The sequence below is a fragment of the Hyla sarda genome, chromosome 3 (genome assembly GCF_029499605.1).
Source record: "Hyla sarda isolate aHylSar1 chromosome 3, aHylSar1.hap1, whole genome shotgun sequence".
Lineage (NCBI taxonomy): Eukaryota > Metazoa > Chordata > Amphibia > Anura > Hylidae > Hyla > Hyla sarda.
In genome coordinates this window covers 189,988,882-190,012,208 of record NC_079191.1, presented here as the reverse complement: position 1 = coordinate 190,012,208, position 23,327 = coordinate 189,988,882, and the positions used below count along the sequence as shown (strand labels likewise).

Here is a 23,327-nt window from a genome sequence, read left to right as displayed (position 1 = left end):
AGTTTCTGAACCACAGACGTTACTACCTGCCATCCTTCCGAACCTTAGCAAGAGTCATGATATGGTATACTGCTCTGATTGCCGTTCCTGCTTGTCGGGGACCTCTGTAGGCATACTCCATTCGTAATACGTTATGAGGAACTTACCTATCTACCTTCCAAGTCATATTATATTTGCATTTTGTTTGCCTAACCTGTATTGTCTCACAACCCTGGATGACTTGTTTATCTTTATCTTATCTTGTCTTGTTTATCTTGTAAACTTTAATAAAATCTTTAATACGAAAAAAAAAAATCTAAAAGTCCCATCAAAACAAAAATGGGACCAATAAAAACTACAGACTACGGCGCAAAAAAATTGCCCTCAAATAGCCCTGTACGCTGAAAAATAAAAAAGTTAAATTGGGTATCCCTATAACCATGTGGACCTTCAGAATAAATATAAGGAAGGTGTCATTTTTACTGAAAAGTGCACTGCGTAGGAACGGAAGCCCTAAAAATTTGCAAAATGGAGTTTTTAGTTTTTTTTTCAATTGAACCTTACAAATAATTTTTTTGGTTTTGCCGCAGATTGGGCCTCATTTACAAAGCTGAAACCGACCAGTTTTTGTCTGGTTATTCTGTCTGAGACATGTCTGCGCCAGTCTGCGCCAGTGTGCGACAGTGTGTGCCTGAAAAATCCGACAAACCCGACATTGCACTGTGAAAAGCCGCAAAGGGGGCGTGGCCTGCCGCAAAAGGGGAGTGGTTTCACAACCCGACCGATTGAATTCACAGAAAATCCTGTGGGTAAATGGCTGGAAATATCGACCTAGAAAAGCTGGTCAGAAAATGTTCCCGACTTTTCCCAATAGTAAATAGAGAAGAATCCTGCAGGTAAAAACCCGACAATCTTTGTAAATGAGGCCCATTATGTTATAAAATAAGCAATTGCAAAACCTACAACATATCAAAAGTTTTTGTATCTTACAGTGCCCATTTAAGGACCTTTTTCACCTTAAGGTTAATATGACTCGCAATAGCCTCATAATCTGTTTTAGGGTCCTCATTACATAGTTACACAGTTAGTATTGTTGAAAATAGACTTATGTCTCAATCTAAGAGGTGAAGGGAAGGGGTATGAGTAAACCTGTTTTGAAGCCCTCAACTGTTCCTGCTGTGATCAGTTCAGTTCCTAAGGCAGACAAGTATCACCCATGGAGGCCTTTTTTATTCTCCAGATGGAGGGAGATGTGCCACTTGGGCTTTTGATACATGACAATATCCCTCTGGTCTTAGAAGCAGCTGCTAGACATTGTATGCTATTCTGTAGTCTATAATCTACAAGTACACCCAGATCCTTCTCTACCAGTTTAAAGAGACATATGATGCATGCAGTTTTTTGTACCAGATGCCTTTGTCAAGTGGATGCCCACAGACTCAGTGTATCCAAGTCAGCGTGTAACCTAGACTGTACCATGGTACAAAGCTTGGTATCATGTCAATCCAATTCATTGGTATATTTCATTATGATGTGAACAGGGTAGACATGGTGCACCTGTTTAAAGTATGGTTTAAACCTTAAACAATATGTCTAAAGATATTGTTGGAAAGTCAGTGGGTATGTGTGTGTTTGCCATTTTTATAAAAAAAAATACATTTTTGTAAGAAGATGAATGATAGCACTGATATTTTGGCTAAATATTTATGGGTCTCGTTATGCTGTCAAATAAAAAGGTGCATGAATTTGTCTTAAATTCGTCTAAATATTGGAAAATTATTTTCTATGTTTTTTAAAAAATTTGTATTACTTTCTTATTTTACTTCTTTCTTAATACAATTTTACCTCCATTTAGATCAAATTCATTTTTATCCTAATAACTTAAAGCATACCTGCACTTTCAAAATATTTCTAAAAACTGTCAGGGTTTTGTTAAATTAACTCTTCAAAGTGGTGACAAGATAATTTAAGAGCTCTCACTGCTGTTAATGGGCATGGTGCACAGCTATTTCTCATTTTCTCCATTTTAGTTGAGAGGACTAGAGTTGAGTTGTTTACCAGCAGAATTTACTTTATGTTTGGCCAATCACAGTACAACATTTCTATGCTGTGCCATGACATAGTACGGATGAAATGTGACGGGGAATGATTTACAGTACACGATTAGAAATGTCATGTGGGGGAGAAGAGAATTACCCATGGACTGGGCTTGCAAGGTGCCATGTAAGCAAAAATTTAAGAAACAAGTAAAACAGCATGCAATAGGTTATTATAAGCACAATAATGCTGTTAATAATTGTGATGATGACAAGCTTGGGGATTACATTAAGGAGGCAGCACTGTGTGGGTACAATAGGAATAAAATGGTATTCACTCAAGGAATAGCTGCAGAGAATTTTATAGTTCTTCACCATCAGAGTGAAAGGGAAGCATTGATTTACCTTGCAAGCACAGTGTGAACTCTCTGGACTCTGTGGACTCTCCCTCATGGAGGTAATTATTTTTTATTTGCCAACAGTGACAATTTTACTTTTCTTGCTTAAAACTGTATGCCTAAACTATAACTTTTTAAATAGCAACAGCTTGCAAAAAATTGCTATTTGATAAGAAGTCAAATAAAGTAAATGTGTATGTTATACATGCATTTATTAAGTGTGAAATTAGTACAGTAAAATCTCCCTTAGAGGACACCTCCCAATAGCGGAGTATTTTTAATTCCCCGGCAGAGTCCCATAAGACTTAATGTATTTGAACCCTCCAAAGAGGGACATTCTCAATACCGGATGTGGACATCCTCAATAGGGGATAATAGGGGACAAAACACTCCCATTTGGGGACAAAACTCTCCCAAATGGGGAAAAAGCACTCCTATTAGGGGACAAAACACTCCCAATAATGGACAACTAGGCTTATGCGCGGGCCCTACCTTGCACACAGGGCCCCCATCAGGGGGTATAGCCAATAGCCCAGTAAGGAGCCCAGGCCCCTGCTGCACCCCCCTGCAGAAACCCCAAAACAGAAGCAGATACCAATGTTCAAACAGTGGTCTCCTGCTTCTGTACTTCCACCAGCCACATCATTCATTTATCCCCCTCCTTCCCTGATCCCCCTGTGCCACTTTATTTCCCCTGTGCTATATCATCCCCCCCCCCTCTATTACCCCCTGTGCCACATCATTTCCTCTTAATCCCCCCTGTGCTATTTATTTCCCCCTTTATTTCCCTCTGTGCAAATTCATCATCCCCTCTTTACCAACCCCAGTGCCATTTTATTCCCCCTTTATCCACCTGTGCCACTTCATAAAGAGGGGGTGATGAATTTACACAGAGGGTAATGAAGGTGGAATGAAATGGCACAAGGGGGGTTAAGGGGAAATGATGTGGCACAGGGGTAAGGGGGATAATATGGCACAATGCACGGGGGAATAAGGTAGCAGAGGGTATAAAGGGGGGATGAAATGGTACAGGGGGTGTAAATGACACTGGGAGATTCTACTTTAATATTTCTTTTTATTATGTTTTATAGGTAATTACATTCTGGATTGAGTACAGTACAGTATTAAGTCATTTAGGAAGAATTGTGAGCTTTTTCCCAATAAGGGGCATCTCTCAATAGCGAACACTTTTCTATTCCCCATGAGTGACCTCTTTTGGGAGATGCTATTGTAATATATTAGTATTGTTTTATCATGCATGCAAGATATGTAAACCATACTTTTTCTATACCTTTTTATTTTCAAGATCAGAAACCAGGGGCAATGAGCTTCCGGATTGTAGTTCATATGATCTTGACAAAATTGATCTGGGCTGTGTCGTGATACACAGTGGTACATGTTTTCTTGATAATTCTTCTGAACTAAAAGACTTCCATGAAAGGCTTGGATGCAGGGATTGGTAAGTGACCTGATCTGTCTCCATATTTTCATTGGGTAGTGGGGCTGAATAAGCTTGATGGAGACCATGATGTTTTCCCATATCCATAGGGGAGCTAAGCAGAACATTGCTTGGATGTAAATTCTCATTTGAAGCATGAGTAGTAGATTTAAAATGGCTCCTAGGTGATGTATATCTTTTCAAACAAGGCATATTACTTTTCCTTTCATCAGGTAAGTGACGAAATGTTCGATCAAAGTGTGAAGGTGGGGGAAACAATGTTACCCTTTTGGATTTACCAAGAACAGGATATTTTTTAATGGGTGTACATGGTCTACTTATTGGTGGTTTGTCACTGTAGGATGATATATATTCCCTGCTAGAGTTAGGTGGTGTAACTGACCTACAATGCAAGTGAAATGATGGTGATACTGATCCTTTCTGAGTATGAAGTGCACTTTCAGATGACTGAAAGTGAACTGGATCTGTGGAAAGTTTCTTATTTGAGCTTTGGTGGAATGAGAATTTGCCATGTAAAATATCAGACTCTGAAGCTGATGGCATTATTTCAGCAGTTTTTTGAAAGTGTGACATTTTGGACTCTCTTGGATAGTTAAGTGAAATGCATGATATGGCTTTTCTATGTGCCTCTGATGAAGAAATAATGGAAGTTGTCTTGGGCTCAGCCTTATAATGTTGATCAGGAGAAATTGTCCTTTTAGGACATGATCTCTTCGATTTTAGCAGGGAAGTCAAAAATGAAAGGCGAGATGAAACTGGGGAAACAGCACCGGAATTTGGGACTGGTGATGTGCATTCATTCATACTACATATTGTTGAAGAAGATCCAAAGAATGGAGAGCTCAATGGGCTCGGGGTATGGCACAGTGGATATTTTATAACCTGTATAGGAAGAGGGGACAAGACGTTTGACCTTCTGTTTTGGCTGATATTTGAAGTGTTATGTTCTGACATTTCTAAATGACTTGGAGAATAAAGAGATCTTCTGGTATTTGAAATCATTTGAGATTCGGTACTTAAAGTATTAAATGAATTAGACTTCTGTGATGACAATGGAGTATGAAATGTGTCTTTAACTGCAGCCTTTGGCTTATCTATATTTGCAGGTACAGAAGCAGTGATTTGTCTTATATATCCTTGTGTTTTTCTATCTGGGTATGAAAAATGTGATGATTGAGGAGAATATGATTCCAGGCCAACAGAAGGCATAGAACAAATTTGCTAATAGGAAAAAAAGAAGAAAAAAATAACAACAACATTAGAAAATTTAATTGGTAATTGTTTCTGTTCAACTGTTATTTCTCGGTAAACAGAAATGATTCAAAGCTACAGCTGTCACTTTCAAACTTTTCTTTGTCAGTCACTAATCTGTAGTGCAGTACATTTGGTCAGTATCTATTGTACTATGCTTACTGTATTAACAGTGACATACATATGCCTCAAAAAATCATATACCTGACATTTCACGCCAACACATTCATAAAATAAGAGCACACTGAACAGCGAATGAAAAAATATAGGTTTAGCAACATAAAAAACATTTTAAATCAATATATAACTTTATGAACTGAAGTAACAGATAGTTGGTGACAAAAAGTATTTCTTATTACAATTCAACATCTACACCAAGGCCACTTTCAAAAATGTTTTTTGTTGTTGTTTTCTAAACACTCTGTTATAATTCAACATTCATGTAAGATATGTTGACATTATTTCATACTTCTGAATGTGGTTGTTTCTATAGCATCTGCATAGATTTTTGTTACTCATATTCAATATACTGTATGTCACATAGGTCCACCCCTTGTGAATATAACCATCAACTCTTTCCAGCAGGAGTGGGTGGGCTTTAACCTAAATTAATTTAAAATTATGACACATGATGGCTCATAAGCTGAGCTGTTACAAATGCCACTTTTTGTAGCTAAACTAGTTGATTTGACCAAGATTTTTCAATGCTATTAAAGGAGTAGTCCAGTGGTGACTCAGTGGTGAACAACTTATCCCCTATCTTAAGGATAGGGGATAAGTTGCAGATCGCGGGGGGGGGGGGGGGGTCCGACTGCTGGGGCCCCCTGCGATCTCCTGTACGGAGCTCCGACAGCCCACGGGAAAGGGGCGTGTCGACCTCCACACGAAGCGGCGGTCGACACGCCCCCTCAATACAACTCTATGGCAGAGCCGAAGCGCTGCCTTCGGCAATCTCCGGCTCTGCCATTGAGATGTATTGAGGGGGCGTGTTGGCCGCCGCTTCGTGCGGGGCTCGACACCCGCTATCTGGCCGGAGAGCCGGGGCCCCATACAGTGAGATCGCAGGGGGCCCCAGCGGTCGGACCCCCCGCGATCTCAAACGTATCCCCTATCCTTAGGATAGGGGATACGTTTTTCACCACTGGACTACCCCTTTAAGTCATAGATGCGCTTTACAGTAAAGCTGACTGTAAATTTAGACCAACTGCAAGTTGACTTACTTAAAGCTAGATTTTGCTGCATATTTGGTGTTTGGCAAATAATTTACACCACTACCCCTTTTAAACACAGTCATACCCCTACGCCCATTTCTAGAAAAAAAAAGTGTTTAAAAAGTGTCTAAAATACATAAATCTATAATACATAGAAGTCATGTACACATTCTCTCGAGCTTAGGCCCCTTTCACACTATAAAATGTATTTGTTTTAAAAATCCGTTTGATGTTCCATTATGAAAACCCTGAAAATCGGCCGTTAAACGGCCGATACAAAATCCCATACGGCCATTAGAAAATCCCATTATAGTTTATGGGATATTTATATTATCCGTTTTAACCCGTTATAGCTCGTTATTAATTACGGACATTATTTTGTGACGGGAGAATGAACGGAAGAAATAGTGCATGCACTATTTCTCCTGTTACTATCTTCAGTCACAAAATAACGCACGTTATTAATAATGGGCTATAATGGGTTAAAATGGATAATGTAAAAATCCCATAGACTATAATGGGTTTTTCAAACGGCCGTTTAACAGCCGATTTTCAGGGTTTTCACAACAGAACATCAAACGGATCTTTAACCTTTTTAGGACCCAGGGCATACCTGTACGTCCTGGGTCTGCTCCCGATCTATAATGCGGGGCCATGGCCCATGGCTAATAGCGCGCGGCATTGATCGCGGTGCAGCGCGCCATTAACCCTTTAGACGTGGCGTTCAAAGTTGAACGCCGCGTCTAAAATGAAAGTGAAACCATGCTGGTTAGCTCAAGGAGCTGTTCGGGATAGCTGCGGCGAAATCACGGCATCCTGAACAGCTTACATGACAGCTGGAGGATCCCTACCTGCCTCCTCGCTGTCCGATCGCTGAATGACTGCTCAGTGCCTGAGATCCAGGCATGAGTAGTCAAGCGGCAGAATCATCGATCACTGGTTTCTTATGAGAAACCAGTGATCAATGTAAAAGCTCAGTGTGTGCAGTGTTATAGGTCCCTATGGGAGCTAAAACAATGCAAAAAAAAAAGTAAAAAAAGTGAATAAAGATCATTTAACCCCTCCCCTAATAAAAGTTTGAATCACCCCCCTTTTCCCATAAAAAAAAAAAACCAGTGTAATTAAAAGTAAAAATAAACATATGTGGTATCGCCATGTTCGGAAATGTCCAAATTATAAAAATATATCATTAATTAAACCACACGGTCAATAGTGTACGGGCAAAAAAATTCCAAAGTCCAAAATAGTGCATTTTTGGTCACTTTTTATATCATGAAAAAATTAATAAAAAGTGATTAATAAGTCCTATCAATGCAAAAATGGTACCGCTAACATCAGATCACAGCGCAAAAAATGAGCCCTCATACCGCCCCATATGCAGAAAAATAAAAAAGTTATAGTGGTCAGAAGATGACAATTTTAAACGTATAAATTTTCCTGCATGTAGTTTTTTTTCCAGAAGTACGACAAAATCAAACCTATATAAGTAGGGTATCATTTTAACCGTATGGACCTACAGAATAAAGATAAGGTGTCAATTTTACCGAAAAATGTACTGTGTAGAAATGGAAGCCCCCAAAAGATACAAAATGGTGTTTTTTTTTTTTTTTCAATTTTGTCTCACAATGATTTTTTTTTCCGTTTCGCGTAGATTTTTGGGTAAAATGACTGATGTCATTACAAATTAGAATTGGTGGCGCAAAAAATAAGCCATCATATGGATTTTTAGGTGAAAAATGTTAAGAGTTATGATTTTTTTAAAGGTAAGAAGGAAAAAACAAAAATGCAAAAACGGAAAAACCCCGGGTCCTTCAGGGGTTAAAATGGATACATTTTATAGTGTGAAAGGCGCCTTAGCCATACTTCTTCAATGATTTCCCGACTTACCTGTGTGTACCTGCGCTGTCCTTCCTCCTCCCCTCTAAACCCAGTTTAAGTAAAAATCTATATTCACATAAGTTCAGTTTTATCAATCTTTGAAAACTATCTGATTTGTCCATAACAACCCCAATAATGGGATAAATGTAAGGTCAGCTGTAATTGGTTGCAATGTACAAATCTGATGTAAACATAAATACAAAATAATCTCCCAGATCTATAGTAATAGTTAGACTGTTGGTAGAATTTTTACTGTTAACTATTTCACCTTTGGGTTCCTTTTTCAAACAGAAACAGCATCTCAGACAGTACCAATGCAAGAAAAGTGTTTATTATACCTGTGGCTTTTGATCATCCACATTGTGACAGTCTTCATTGCGACAGTCTTCTACAATGGTCACAGTTTCTTTTGGTTGTCCTGTTGTTGATTGTTGTAATGTTTTGCTAAATTCATATTTTCCTTCCTCAAAGGGCAAAATTTTAGGTTTACTGGCAATTATTCTATTTTCATCATCATCTGAGTCCATCACAACAACAAATTCTGCTATGAAAAGGTCATTGTGTTTTGTGTTCTCTGGAGTGTTCAAAGCAAATTCTTCCTGTAGAAAACTGCCCCGATATGTTGGCTTGTGAATTGTGTTAAAAATAGTTTGAGGTGATTCATACATCGATTTTGCATTGATGTCTTCATGCTAAGAAGAGATGTATATTGAATCAGAAAACACAGTTACCGGGGGGAAAAAAACTAAAGTGTTAAAAAATATTTTTTACAAATTTTCTTATTTATAATAATAATACATAATTACATTGTATCCAGTTTTGACACATTTGTTATCTTGATTCTCCAAATCTACACATATTTTCATAAATCATTAAAAATAAATTCTTGTTTCTCAACAGTTCATACTCCTCCCCTACACCTCCTTAACTGTCCACTCGTTGAAAAGTCACTGATAAAGGAAGGTGATGGATATACAGCAATACATAGTCTATGTACAGGGGAGGGGGAAGTCTAAACAGGAAACTAGTTGCTGTGACTGTACTCAACATACAAAGAGGAGAAGTTTAAACCAGTTAAACTGGACCAGGGCATACAGGTACGCCCTGAGGTTTTAAGGATCGGGGATGCAGGGCACATGCATATACCCTGCGTCCCGAAGAGGTTAAAACTGTTAAGAATAACAGAGAAGAATATAGGAATAGGTGTTTACTAAATCCCACTCATTAGGAGAAGCCACATGTACTTTTTAAGGGTTAGGCAACACTAACAAAATATAAATTATTTTTTTATTTTTCATTCACTAGCCACTTTATTAGGTACACCTGATTAATTGCTTGCTAACATAAATAGTTAATCAACCAATTACATGGCAGCAACTCAATGCCTTTAGGCATGCAGACATGGTCATGTAGATATGGATCATTGATGTGCAGCTGACAAATCTGCAGCAACTGCATGAGGCCATCATGTCCATGTGGACCAAAATCTCTGAGGAATTTTTCCAGCAAATTGCAGAAATGATTTATGTTACGCCGAGCGCTCCGGGTCCCCGCTCCTCCCCGGAGCGCTCGCTTCACTCCCTCCGCTGCAGCGCTCCGGTCACGTCCTCTGACCCGGGGCGCTGCGATCCCGCTGCCAGCCGGGATGCGATTCGCGATGCGGGTAGCGCCCGCTCGCGATGCGCACCCCGGCTCCCCTACCTGACTCGCTCCCCGTCTGTTCTGTCCCGGCGCGCGCGGCCCCGCTCCCTAGGGCGCGCGCGCGCCGGGTCTCTGCGATTTAAAGGGCCACTGCGCCGCTGATTGGCGCAGTGGTTCCAATTAGGGTTTTCACCTGTGCACTTCCCTATATTACCTCACTTCCCTTGCACTCCCTTGCCGGATCTTGTTGCCTTAGTGCCAGTGAAAGCGTTCCTTGTGTGTTCCTTGCCTGTGTTTCCAGACCTTCTGCCGTTGCCCCTGACTACGATCCTTGCTGCCTGCCCCGACCTTCTGCTACGTCCGACCTTGCTTCTGCCTACTCCCTTGTACCGCGCCTATCTTCAGCAGCCAGAGAGGTGAGCCGTTGCTAGTGGATACGACCTGGTCACTACCGCCGCAGCAAGACCATCCCGCTTTGCGGCGGGCTCTGGTGAAAACCAGTAGTGGCTTAGAACCGGTCCACTAGCACGGTCCACGCCAATCCCTCTCTGGCACAGAGGGTCCACTACCTGCCAGCCGGCATCGTGACAATTTAATAAAGAATAAAGGCAGTTCTGAACACAAAAGGGGGCCCAACCAGGTACCAGCAAGGTGTATTTAATAAAGTGGGGCAGTGCACCACATATATCAACTTTGAAAGCTTCAGGATTGAAAAGCAGCAGTGTTTAATACTTTAAGCAACATAAAAAAGGAGATTTATTTTGCTTACTTGCCACTACTGGCTATTGTATGCAAGCAGCAAGACATGCTCGCACGTACATAAAAAAACACAATCAACAATACTACTGCTGTGAGGCAGCACAGAACTTTACAACGAGCCAACATGATAATGCAGTCCTACTGGATAATGAAAATACCTGAAAGATTTATTCAGCACATCTTTGAACTTCTAAAATATCCTTCCTTCAAGAAACCACAATATGCATATCTGTAAGCAATCATGCAAAGCCGGGAAAGATCCTTCTATTTGTGAAAAGCCAGTCATACCATTTTACTGAATCCATAATGGTTCTGGGGTTCAGGCCCTCAAGCCACATAAAAGCAATAAGAAGACACTGAAGCCTCTTTGTACATACTGTCAGTATATACTCAGGCACACCTTCACTTACAATATTTCTAATCTGACATGTATAGGACTCATATATAGACTATTCTTGAACAAAGAAAGCATACATCTTTTGTACATATGTTTGTAATGTATACAGTGCAGTACCTTTTGCATCCATGTTCCTTTATGACCCACAATTTTACTTGGATAAATTGACTTTTTTGCCAGCAATACTTCCGAAGGAAGCGTTCCAATGGAAGGTACAAAAGTAAATGTCAAAGGGCTTGTTCCACTATCAATGGGAGAAGCCTAGTGATAAGTAAAGAGAATAATCTTGGTATTACATTATTATTTTATGATAACGTAATTACAAGAAATAGTCTGTGTAAGAGAACTTTCACACTGGCTCATTAGTTGTAAATGCCAAAAGCAAATCCTAATATGTATATGTGACATTTGCCAATCACTAGACTGTCATGCTACTTTAACACTAAATTGCAATATGATCTTAATTAGAAACTTCTAAGTGATTATACTTTGTCAATAACCTTTAATTCATTTTTAAATACTCTAGAAATATAAGATGCTATGCTTAGTCACGTTTTCTCATGATCATTATTTTTGACAGGACCTGTCACAGATAACTATCACTTACCTCCCAAAGTTTTCCTATTACTATTATTAGCTAAGCTAAAACCATGTTTTGTATAGTTTTGTTACATAAATTGAACATAAATCTAAATAGCTAGTGAAAAAAGCTCTGGCCTCAGGGATAGACTTATTTATTTTTGCTTTGTGAGAAGACACTTGAAATGCAAATGCAATTTTGTCTATTCTTTTGGACTGGAGGGGAATAACAACTAATAAAACTTCATAGTAAGTCAGTGTTTTTATTGCTACTGATATTGGAAAAGCAAATATGTTTGTAGATTGCAAAATATGCTTAGGGAACAGTGCTTAATTTTGGCAGACACTGAGAATAATTGTAGGATTTTTTGACACATCAAGTGAATGCTGTAGTTAAAATAAAATACAACAACATAAGCAATTGGCTAGAAAGGGCTAGTCACAATAGTTCTGGGCATACCATTTTTATCTGTATGGTCCTTTCCAGTGCCGAGATATAAGTGTTCAGTTAATATATATATGAAGCTCAAAATTACAGGGGACATTCTTTAGCACAGTTTAAGCCCAGATAAGTCCAGCCCAGGTCCTCTTATCCATCTCCTCTTACCCGATTGTATACACTTACCCCTTGACTGTACCTTGATAAATTGGATATGGGCTAGACTTACCTGGGTTATTGTCATGCTAGGGAATATTCCCTTGGCACTGGAGCTTCATTTACATATTAACAAAAAGGCTGATATTTTGGTGTTATGTCTTGTACTTAATTACTGTAGATAATTAATACGATGCGACAGCACTGGTTTATGTCTTTTACTGGTCAAACAAAATGGAGACTGAACAAGGAGTCAAAGTGTCATGTTGGGCAGGGATAGAGTGAAGCCCTAATATTGTCCACACCCTCTGTCCCTGCCTACTTGCATACCCATCCTAAATAACGGTTCCACAACCACGAAGACAGTCCCTTCCTACCAAGTGCTGGGACAGACAGATTCAAAATAATAAACTACAAAGTTCTAAACAAAGTCAGTCTTAGCCAAAGTCAGTAACAGGAGATAGCGAAGTAACAATGCAAATACCAGAAGAGATGTGTAAAACCAAGCTAAAAGATCAGAAACCAAAATAGACAATAGAGATATAAGGAGTGCTAGCTTCAGTGATCAGGTTACTTTCACAAGCAAAGTACAACAGAAAGTGACTTTCTTATATATGACAGTGTAGGTGAAAGGAGAATCCTGATTGAAAGAAGAAACCAGAGTACAGATAGACTGGGAAGAAACTCCAACCACACCCAAGCAGCTCGGGGCATTTTCCTAGTAACTAACATAAACAACAGAGGTATGCAGAAGTAGCCCTATGGGTGCAGACAGAACCAGTCATTACACAATATTTACATATGAGATAATCAAGACAACTACTTCTTCAGAACCTATCAGCTACAGAGCCATCTAATGGCACCAGACATACATAACAGATAATACATATCATTTGGTGTGCTCAGAATCATGATGACTATCCCCATCTAGCCATGGACTTATTTACTCCCATGTTTTCCTCATGACTGGTCCACTTCTAAGGAATATTCCTTATTAATATGAGTGAATCTTCTGAGATTTATTTTGATTCTGATTCAGCAAATTTTACTGTCAGTTTTTTCCCATAATCATATTCATTCCTGCATAGTCATGTGCCTGGCCACCTGCAGTACATGTTATTGAGGCCCAATTTACTTGAAGCTATGCTGCTGCTTGTAACACCACTGTGTAGGAGATGCAGCTCAATGGCAGACCTGTGGTCCTTCAATCCTTTGGCAACTTTCAAGATAATGTCTTCCCAGCAGGACCTTGTCTCAGAAGAAGCAAGAAGAGGAGATAAGTAGGGGACCAGAACTCACTGAAATAAGAGCTGTGGAGAACCAGGGTAGGTAAGTATAATTCATGCTTTACATTTGTACTCTGTCCCTGTGCAAAGCCACATCTAAAAATTTTTATTATATTGGAATATCTATCTATTTAATAAAAAAAAAAAAGTTTAAATGTAATTTTAAAATAATTTGGATATATTTTTTCTCTCAGGTTTGATAATACTGCAGGCACAAATAATTCTCTTGAACGTATCATTCTGGTAGCAGTTATTTTAAAGCAGAAATTAAAATGATACATTATTTGCTGATTCTCATTTCATTCATGTGAAGTTCCTACTTTAATATCTTTTTTTCCCATAACAATAAACTGCTAACAGAGCAAAAAATTCATTTTTATCAATCAATAGGACAGGATGATATTAACCCTTCACAGTAGCTCATGACAAAGTCTCACAGTGTTTTAGCTAAACTTCTGCACATTAGTGTACTGCTCCAGTATATCCTTCTTTCTAACTAGTCTTTATTAAAGGGGTACTCCGATGGGGTACTCCGATTTTTTTTTAAATGAACTGATGCCAGAAAGTTAAACAGATTTGTAAATTACTTCTATTAAAAAATCTTTACCCTTCCAGTACTTTTTAGCAGCTGTATGCTACAGAGGAAATTATTTTCTTTTTGAATTTCTTTTTTGTCTTGTCCACAGTGCTCTCTGCTGACACCTCTGTCCATGTTCCTGATACGGGCATCAGGTGCAATTCGAAAAGAAAAGAATTTCCTCTGTAGCATACAGCTGCTAAAAATTACTGGAAGGGTAAAGTTTTTTTAATAGAAGTAATTTACAAATCTGTTTAACTTTCTGGGACTAGTTGATTAATTTTTTTTTTTTTCCACGGGAGTACCCTTTAAGTACAGGGAAAGGTGAAAAATAGTGTAGTGGTGATCTCTTTTCTGTATCAGTCTTTCTATATCAGCATTAGAGGTAACGGAGCCAAACCCCTAGAACCCAGTCTTGCTCAGAACTAAAATGAGGTTTGACAATCATTAGAACTTTGCCAGGCTAGCTTTGCACAAGCCTGGCAACAGAGCTAGTGTAAGAGAAGAGATGAGTAACACATGGTGTTTTGGCACCTATTCAGAATAGGATGAAGAAATATGAACACTGAGATGACATCAGGGTAGTCCAGAATATTAAGCAGCCAGTAGCAAGATCACATAATTGCAGGATAGCCAATCATTGCTTGCATACCACACCCAGTCCAATCAAGAGACAGCCTAGCAGTGGGTGTAAGAGACTGATAGAACCCAATGAATGAGCCCATGGAAAGCTATGCCATTCATACTACATCACAAAGCAATCTGAACAAAGTGTTATACAGTAGGCTGACCTCATGGACCTGTATTGTGTCTAGACTGTGTCTAGTTGTACTACAAATCCCAGCAATATAACTGCAGAACGAGCCCATAGAAAGCTATCATACTAAAACACAAAGCAATTCGAGTAAAGCATTTGTGTTGTGGGTTGACCTGTGTTTTACCTGTATTTTCTGGGTTAAATTAAATATGGAGTATATCTAGCTGGGTCTAACAAAAATGTATTTGTAGCGGTTAAAGTAAATGTTTATTGAGCTTGTTATGTCATGTTACTTGTATTTTCTGGTATTAACCAAGTATGATGCATTTATAGCTAGGTTAAACAAAATACACATTTCTAGCAGTGAAAGTTATACCATGCCACCTGTATTTTCTGAGCGTAACAAAATATAGAGCATTTCTAGATGGGTTAAAAAAAATTGTAGCAGGGAGATTAAAAGCTTACTGGGCCTCTTACTCCAAGTTACCTTTATTTTCTGGGTTTAAAAAAAATAATAGAGCATTTCTGGCTGGGTTATACAAATGTCTGGTATGGAATGATCAAATGAGGAAGGGGTCAATAAAAGAGTAGCCCTGCCATGTCCTTTGCCAGTAAGTATGTGGGTGGCAGTACCAGCACTGTAGGCACCACTCATTTACCCAGATAGGTACAGGTAGCAGCAGCCAGGTGCATGGTGCTAGAAGTAGCATCAGGGTTTTTGTTGTTTTAGAGGATAATACAACCATTGTGGAATGGTTGACTCATTCTTGGTTATCTCAGATGGAGGAAGAGTCTGACCATAAAATGTTGACCCAGGTGCCTCATCGACTAGTTACTTGACACAGTTAAAGTGGCCTTTAAAGATGGATTGTCAGTGTGCAGCACGGTGCATGCCATAGTAGATACTTGGAGTGGTAGTTTATGGCAAGAGCCAGGTGTATGGCCAGAACCAATACACGTCTTTCATGACCCACAGGGTCATCATCCTCCAGAACAAGGCTTCACCGCAATAAGGCCAGGAAATAGAAGTAACACCTCCACTGTTGTGAAGTAAAGCATTTGTGCTGATCCAGTTCACCTTCTGACTCCTGCCACCTATGCTCATTTTCCTCCTCATCCAATTCTTCCCTCATGAACATCTTGCAACTTCTACAGGTGGAGTGTAGATTACCCTCCTCTTCCTCTCTCCTTTCATCTGTGCAAAGTCGAGTGATGCCATACTGCTAAGCCTGAGCGAAAAATGCCATATAGTGGAGGAGTTGTTGCACTGTCTGCAGCAGGTAGTTTCACATTGGCTCTCTGCTTGTTATCTAAAAATGGGAAACATGGTCACCAATAACGGCATAAAAATTGTGTCTGCGCTGCTGTTTGACACATGTAAAAAAAAATGTTAAAATATTTCTAGAAAATTTGCCTCAGTTGCCAATGAAGTGCTGGCTATGTGCAGAATGTCTACTTTTGGTTCAGCTGTTCTTATCCTTTTAAAAATGCCCTCCTAGACCTACAATGCCAAAATTGTTTTCCTTACCACTAACTCATTTGCAATGTCTTAACAAAGTGGAACTCAACATTACACATGTTGGACCGTCTAAACCAGCAGCGCAAAGCATACAGACACCTTTTGGAGCCAGTGTGACTTGGTAGCTAATAAGAGACAGCTAATAAGAGACACCTAAAATATGCAAGAAGACAGGTAGTACAGCCCTCACCCGCGAAACGGAATCGTCACCCACGAGCTCCGTCTTTCTTCTCCTTCCCCGCTGCTCATCTAATGCCTGACCAAATGTAATAAAGTTTTAATCATTTGCATCATCTTGGGTGAGTGCTGTTCTACCTGTATTCTTACATATTTACAGTTTGCTACTTATACAGTCTGCTACTTAAGAGCACCCCAGAGCTGCCATCCTTGCTCATCAACCATCCCATACATATATGCTCCGGAGTGCCAAGACTGTCCTGCTACCTCTATGCTTCAAAATCAGGGACACCTGTCATATGCCCAGGCCTTTCAAAGAGGTAACACGATTTGCTAGCAAGAACAACAGTGGAATTAGTGATGTTATGCCTCGGATATTCCTTCTCAAGCAAATGCTCTTGGTGATGATTAAGCAAGAAGGGATGGAGGAAGGTTCACATCTGGCTGGCAGGAGTATGGCTGCTCTTTTTGAGAAACAGTTGGATGAGGAGGAAGAGACATGAAGAGGATTTCAAGTTGGAATCTGCTGAAAGATAGGGGATGAGGAACCTACATGAGGTTACATTGATGGTGACGGAGATGCCGACCATGATGACCAACCATGGCAGTATGGGAAGGAGGCAGAACCAGATAGGCTCTCGAAAAAGCTAACAAGAATGGTAAGCTGTATGCATTCTTGCTTGTTTACCGACATACGTATTGAATGTATGAAGGAAAGAGATGAGTGCTATCTAGCTATACTCTTAGCCCCTCAGTATAAAGCCGGAATGGAGGAATTTTTTAGGGCTTTCAAGAAGAAATTAGATTTTTATAGAAATAAGCTTAGCAGCCAGCTTCCTACGGTTTTCCAATTCCCTGCTGAGTCAACGCTTCACTCCATCTACCAGCCCTACTCTTGCAAGAGGCAGAGCAGAAGCAGCATTTTTATGTTGGAGTACATGATGATGAAATTGTTACATCCGGTATTCCAACCTGACATGAATCATTACCAAAGGATTGTAAACCACCACCTAAACAACCAGGTTGATGTATACCTAAGCTGTACCCTTTCTCTGACAGAAACCATGCCCAGACCCCATGAACTTCTAGGACATCAGATGCTACAGCTACATTCAGTCCACCACTGCTTCCTGTCCGCTGGCTATTTCAACTACCACAAGCCCACCACTGCCTGCTGTCTGCTGGCTTCAACTATCACTAGTCCACCACTTCCTGGTGTCTACAGTCTACTATTACTAGTCCATTCTGCTGTCTGTTGGCTTCTACAACTATTACTAATTCACCCACCACGGCCTGCTGTCTGCTGGCTAGAACTATCACTAGTCCACCAACTCTTGCTGATGCTGCTACTACCCGACAGGCCTACACAGCCCATTATCCCCAAAAAAGGCATAATATTTTGGCTGTTCTTACAAAAACTATATCTTGTTCACCTTTTTGCGACACCAATCTGTTTCAACTCCCAAAAGGAATAATTATTTCAAGCTGTTAATACAAAAGCTATTTCCTTTCTACAATCTGGGACACCCATACTGTTGCAACTCCCAAAAGGGTGAATTTTTTCAACTTTTCATAAAAGCCACTGCATCTTCACTTGCCAGCCTCAAAACCGTTTGCTACACCCAGAAAGATAATCTTGAAATGCTTGGAAAAAGCCATTGCATTTTTATGTACCTCTGTGTGCATTTTAACACAGTTTGGTATCTACCAGCAAAAATGGATACTTTATGCATTTCTTTTTCATTTAAAACCATATAAAACCCACTAGTGCAGTGTGTTTTTAAAAAACTGTCAGTTACCATGGAATGTCGCATGTGACCATAACTGTGGCATTAAAGGGGTATTCCAGGAATTTATTTTATTTGACTATGCTACAGGGGCTGTAAAGTTAGTGTAGTTGAAAATATAGTGTCTGTACCTGTGTGTGATGGTTTTCTCACAATTCTTTTGTGATTTCCACTCCAATATTTATTTTTACCAGCATACAAAATGACTGTTGTCTCAGATTTTTCCCAGCTTGCAATGCGGCCGAGACATGACTCACTAGTCAGCTGATGACAGGGAACCTGTCTGCTTCAATGGGTGGAGGGATCACTTGGTGGGAGAGAGATCAATCTGCAGCAGCTGTAGGCACCCTGATTGAAAACCACAGGTCTTTGAATGGATGCAGCTCATTTATGTTTCAATGGGTAGGTGGCTGATGTGTGGGAGGGAGGAAAATGGAATTTTGGCATTTGTAGTCAAAAAAAGAAAAGTCAAACAGGAAATACCAGTTCACAAACAGCTAGCCACAGTATTATGGTAATCTCACAACGCAGACATTTAGCCCCAAGATAAGCGCAGATCCTTCATAAGCATGTCCATTAATGTCTGCCAGATACGTACTAAAATCACCTTATGGTGGATAACCCCTTTAACGTAGCCGTAAAATATATATATTTTTTTACTACGTAAATACATTCCTATGTGAACCTAGCAGTGCTATACAGGGCCTCAAAGCTCTTAGACAGTGTTACTGTATGCATGAGTTTTCAGTTAACCTATTCACTGCAAATCAAACTTTTTTGAAAAGTTCTGCAAGCAAGGCAAGCCAAACATTTCAAAAGTTTGATCAACTCTTGTCAGCAATAGTCTGTACACAGTGAAAAAAAATCATTATATATTCAACCACAATTAATAAAGTCAAGGTCTAGAGGGAGGGGGGAGGATGATGGAAGGATATGGGGTAAATGAAATAATGCTTTTAAGGTAGAAGTTGATGTAGTGGAAAAATGTATGAAAACATGTACTTTTGCTGATATGGAAGAGTTATTACATTACTATTTTTTGTATGAATAATAAAATTGATAAAGAAAATATAAATAAATAAAAAAATAAAGTCAAGGCTTATTATTATACAGTATAATTACAGTTTTGTCTATGTTTGTTGCAAGGCCAGTGTATAAGTTTGAAAAATGTTTCTCTTTTCATCACTATTATACATTAAGCTGCTTCTGCCATGATTCTAATTCTGTTATACCCTCCCAAGCAGTGAATGCCATAAACAAAAAAAAGACTCGATATTTGGTTACCCTATTCCAAAAAGCATGAATAATAAGCATGCAAAAGTCCAATCTATTTAAAAAAGATAACCGCCGTGCCCTTACACAGCTCCATAAAAAATACTTAGCAATTACTTTTTATTCCTTTTGTCTGGGTTCACTTATTTTGATCAGTATTTATGCCAAAACCAGAAATGTAACCAATACAGCGAAAACTTTTTTTTCTGTATTTTGGGCCCACTCGGTTTCGGATAAAAAGATTAACCAAATTACAGTATGTAAACCCAGCCTTTAACTCCTTTAAAATGCTGCCTGCTTTTACTTTAATGACCAAGTTCCATCAAACATGTATCTCTTTAAGTGGTAATAGCTATGGAATGCAAAATTGAGGAAGTATCTATGTACCTGGTGGGCCTATGTGGGACCCATTTGTGTCTTTCATGACAACACAATAATTGACACTAGTGTATATAGATAGGCATGTGTACTTTTTATTTTCTCATTTTTCATGCCTACCTTGCTTTACATTGCTTGAATAGCTCTTAGACTAGTCCCCTGAGGAATCCACCAATACAGGTGAAAGAAATGCAAAGGGAGGTCAGAGCATTCCAATGAGGAGTAGGGAAAGGTTCCAGTGTGAGGCTGCCTTTTTAGGAAAAGCAACACATGTTTAGAAGGGTGCAATAAAGCTGCAGAATAGTGAATAGGGTCAGTTATTACCTATCCCTGTTCCACAATCTGCTACCGATACAAACATTCAACTTAACCACCTGTTCTTCCTTTACTTTGATACACTTTGTGCTTAGAAAACCAATAGCAATGAGCTTTTTTTTGTATATACTTATTATAATTTTATTTTTATTTTTGTATCTTGTGCACTTTATTTGGGGGGGGGGGGGGGGTAACATTTCTCTATTTGTTAATCCTTTATATTAGTAACCATTAAAAGTTATGTTTTATTATGCAATTTGGCTTACATTTCTGCGGAGGAGTTATACATCAGTTGGAAAACATCATCCTGTACAATTGCTGTTATTACATATAACTTTGGAATGCTTTCTACTGCAATTCTGAGATTGTTTTCCGTGACACACATTATTGTACTTTATTGTATTTTTATATAAGTGGTAGATTTTTTTGTGTGTTTTTTAGTGTTTACCACAAGAAAAAATTAACATTAAAGTTTTTATAGTACAAGTCATTATGAATGTGGAAAATCCTATTTTCTATACATATATATGCAACATCTGGAGGGCCGCAGTTTGGACACCACTGTGCAGTGGTCTCCAATCTGTGCTCTTCCAGATGTTGTAAAACTACAACTCTCAGCATGCCCAAACAGTCCAGGCATGCTGGGAGCTGTAGTTCTGTAACATCTGGCCCTTCAGATGTTGCCGAACTACAACTTCCAGCATGCCTGGGCAGGCTGGGCATGCTTGGAGTTGAAGTTTTGCAACAGCTGGAGGCACACCGGTTGGGAAACACTGAGTAAGGTTGGGAAACACTGAGTTTCCCAAACAGTGTGCCTCCAGTTGTTGCAAAACTACAACTCCCAGCATGCCCAGACAGCCGAAGGGCATGCTGGGAGTTGTAGTTTTGCAACAACTGGAGGAGAACAGTTGGGAGACCGCTAAGTAGTGGTGTCCAAACTGGAGCCCTCCAGATGTTACAAAACTACAACTCCCAGCATGTCTGGACTACCTGGGCATGCCGGGAGTTGAACTTTTGCAACAACTGGAGGCGCACTCGTTTGGAAACATTGTCTGTTTCCTAACTCAGTGCTTCCCTCCATGTGTGGCTCCAGCTGTTACTATAACTATAACTCCCAGCATGCACTGACAAACCGTACCCCGTGCTGGGAGTTATAGTCTGGCAACAGCTGGAGGCTCACGGGTTGGGAAACACAGAGTTAAGTTACAAACTCTCAGTGTTTTGCAACCAGTGTGCCTCCAGCTGTTGCTTAACTACAGCCCCCCATGATGGGAGTTGAAGTTTAGCAACAATTGGAGGCTCCCTGTTTAGGAACACACTGCATTATGTGCGCTCTTCCCAGGGGAGAGTACAAAAAATGTACTAACTCATATTTCTTGTTTTTCTTTTCTTCTCATTTCAGATATGTGAATGCGGAGGACTACATCAGATTCGGTGGACTACGACGATGACCATCATTTTATTTTTTTATTTCAATAAAATGGTTAACGAGAGCTGTGGGGGAGTGATTTTTTTTAAATAATTTTTTTTTCAATGTGCCCGTGTTTTTTATAATTTAATTTTCAGGGTTAGTAGTGGAAGCTGTCTTATAGACAGAATCCATTACTAAGCCAGGGCTTAGTGTTAGCCACAAAAACAGCTAACACTAACCCCCAATTATTACCCCGGTACCCACCGCCACAGGGGTGACGGGAAGAGCCAGTACCAACAGGCCTGGAGCGTCAAAAATGGCGCTCCTAGGCCTAGGCGGTAACAGGCTGGTGTTATTTAGGCTGGGGAGGGCCAGTAACAATGGTCCTCACCCACCCTGGTAATATCAGGCTGTTGCTGCTTGGTTGGTATCTGGCTGATACTGAAAATAGGGGGAACCCTATGCGTTTTTTTTCCATAAATTAAAAAAGTGTGTGGTTCCCTAATTTTTTCGGTATCAGCCAGATACCAACCAAGCAGCAACAGCCTGACGTTACCAGGGTGGGCGAGGACCATTGTTACTGGCCCTCCCCAGCCTAAATAGCGCCAGTCTGTTACTGCCTAGGCCTAGGAGCACCCTTTTTGACGCTACAGGCCTGTTGGTACTGGGTCTTCCTGGAACCCCTGTGGCGGTGGGTACCGGGGAAATAATTGGGGGTTAGCGCTAGCTGTTTTGGGGGCTAACGCTTAGCCCCGGCCTAGTAATAGATTATGTCTACAAGACGCCTTCCACTACTAAGCCTGAAAATTCAATTATAAAAAACACAACACAATGAAAAAAAAATTTATTTAAAAAAAACACTCCCCCACAGCCCTCGTTAACCCTTTTATTGACATTTAAAAAAATAAAAAACACTGTTCATCATCGCAATCCACCAAATCTGACATAGTCCTCTGCATAAACATATCTAAATAAAAAAAAAAAAGTTTAGTACATTTTTTTGTTTCCACACACCAGCAAAAATGCAAAAAAAAAACCTGACAAAAAGAAAAACTGACAAAACGCAGGAAAAAGCTGGGACAGTTTTTCTGACGTTTTTTATGATGCATAAAAAAACCTCAATGGAATCCGACCTCAAAGCAATAGAACAAAATCCCTGTGTCCACTTTTTCTGTGAGGTAGAGAAGGAGTGTACGGTAGAGCGAGGGGGGGGGGGGGGGGCGTTTCTATATTTGCACAAGATTTGTCAAAGGACATGCACAGCCTTAGTAAATTCTCAGCAAGAGTGTACAATAGACAAGAAGTGTAAATGGATAGAACTGTGTCTACAATAGACAAATAATGATGAATCCCCCCTAGTGTGTATTTGTATGTATACATATATATTTTTTAAATAATATAGGACTTTATTGGAAAAGGGGTATTTAATTTATTTTTGTAAACGTTATTTATTTATTGATAAACCTTTCATTTTAAAAGTTTTAACTTTTTACCTGTTAAACTATGCTGCAGAACATCTTTACTGCAGGATAGTATGACTGCCAATATTACACTGACAGTTTTCCTATGAGATCCAGCCTATCGCTAGAACTCACAGGCTTCTGTACTTGGCAGACAGGAGGCCATGCTATCATGACAACTAGAGATGAGCGAATTTACAGTAAA

General features: G+C 39.6%; 1 protein-coding gene across 1 annotated transcript in view; it reads right to left on the bottom strand.

Moving 5' to 3' along the window:
• Window positions 1–23,327, bottom strand: part of MLIP (muscular LMNA interacting protein) — a 394,933-nt gene that overhangs the window by 142,926 nt on the left and 228,680 nt on the right. Inside the window, exons 4-6 of the mRNA XM_056565747.1 lie at window positions 11,127–11,270; window positions 8,551–8,904; window positions 3,705–5,093 (exon numbers count right to left, since the gene is read on the bottom strand). Coding sequence (XP_056421722.1) covers window positions 3,705–5,093; window positions 8,551–8,904; window positions 11,127–11,270 — 1,887 coding nt within the window. The remainder of the gene's footprint in view (window positions 1–3,704; window positions 5,094–8,550; window positions 8,905–11,126; window positions 11,271–23,327) is intronic.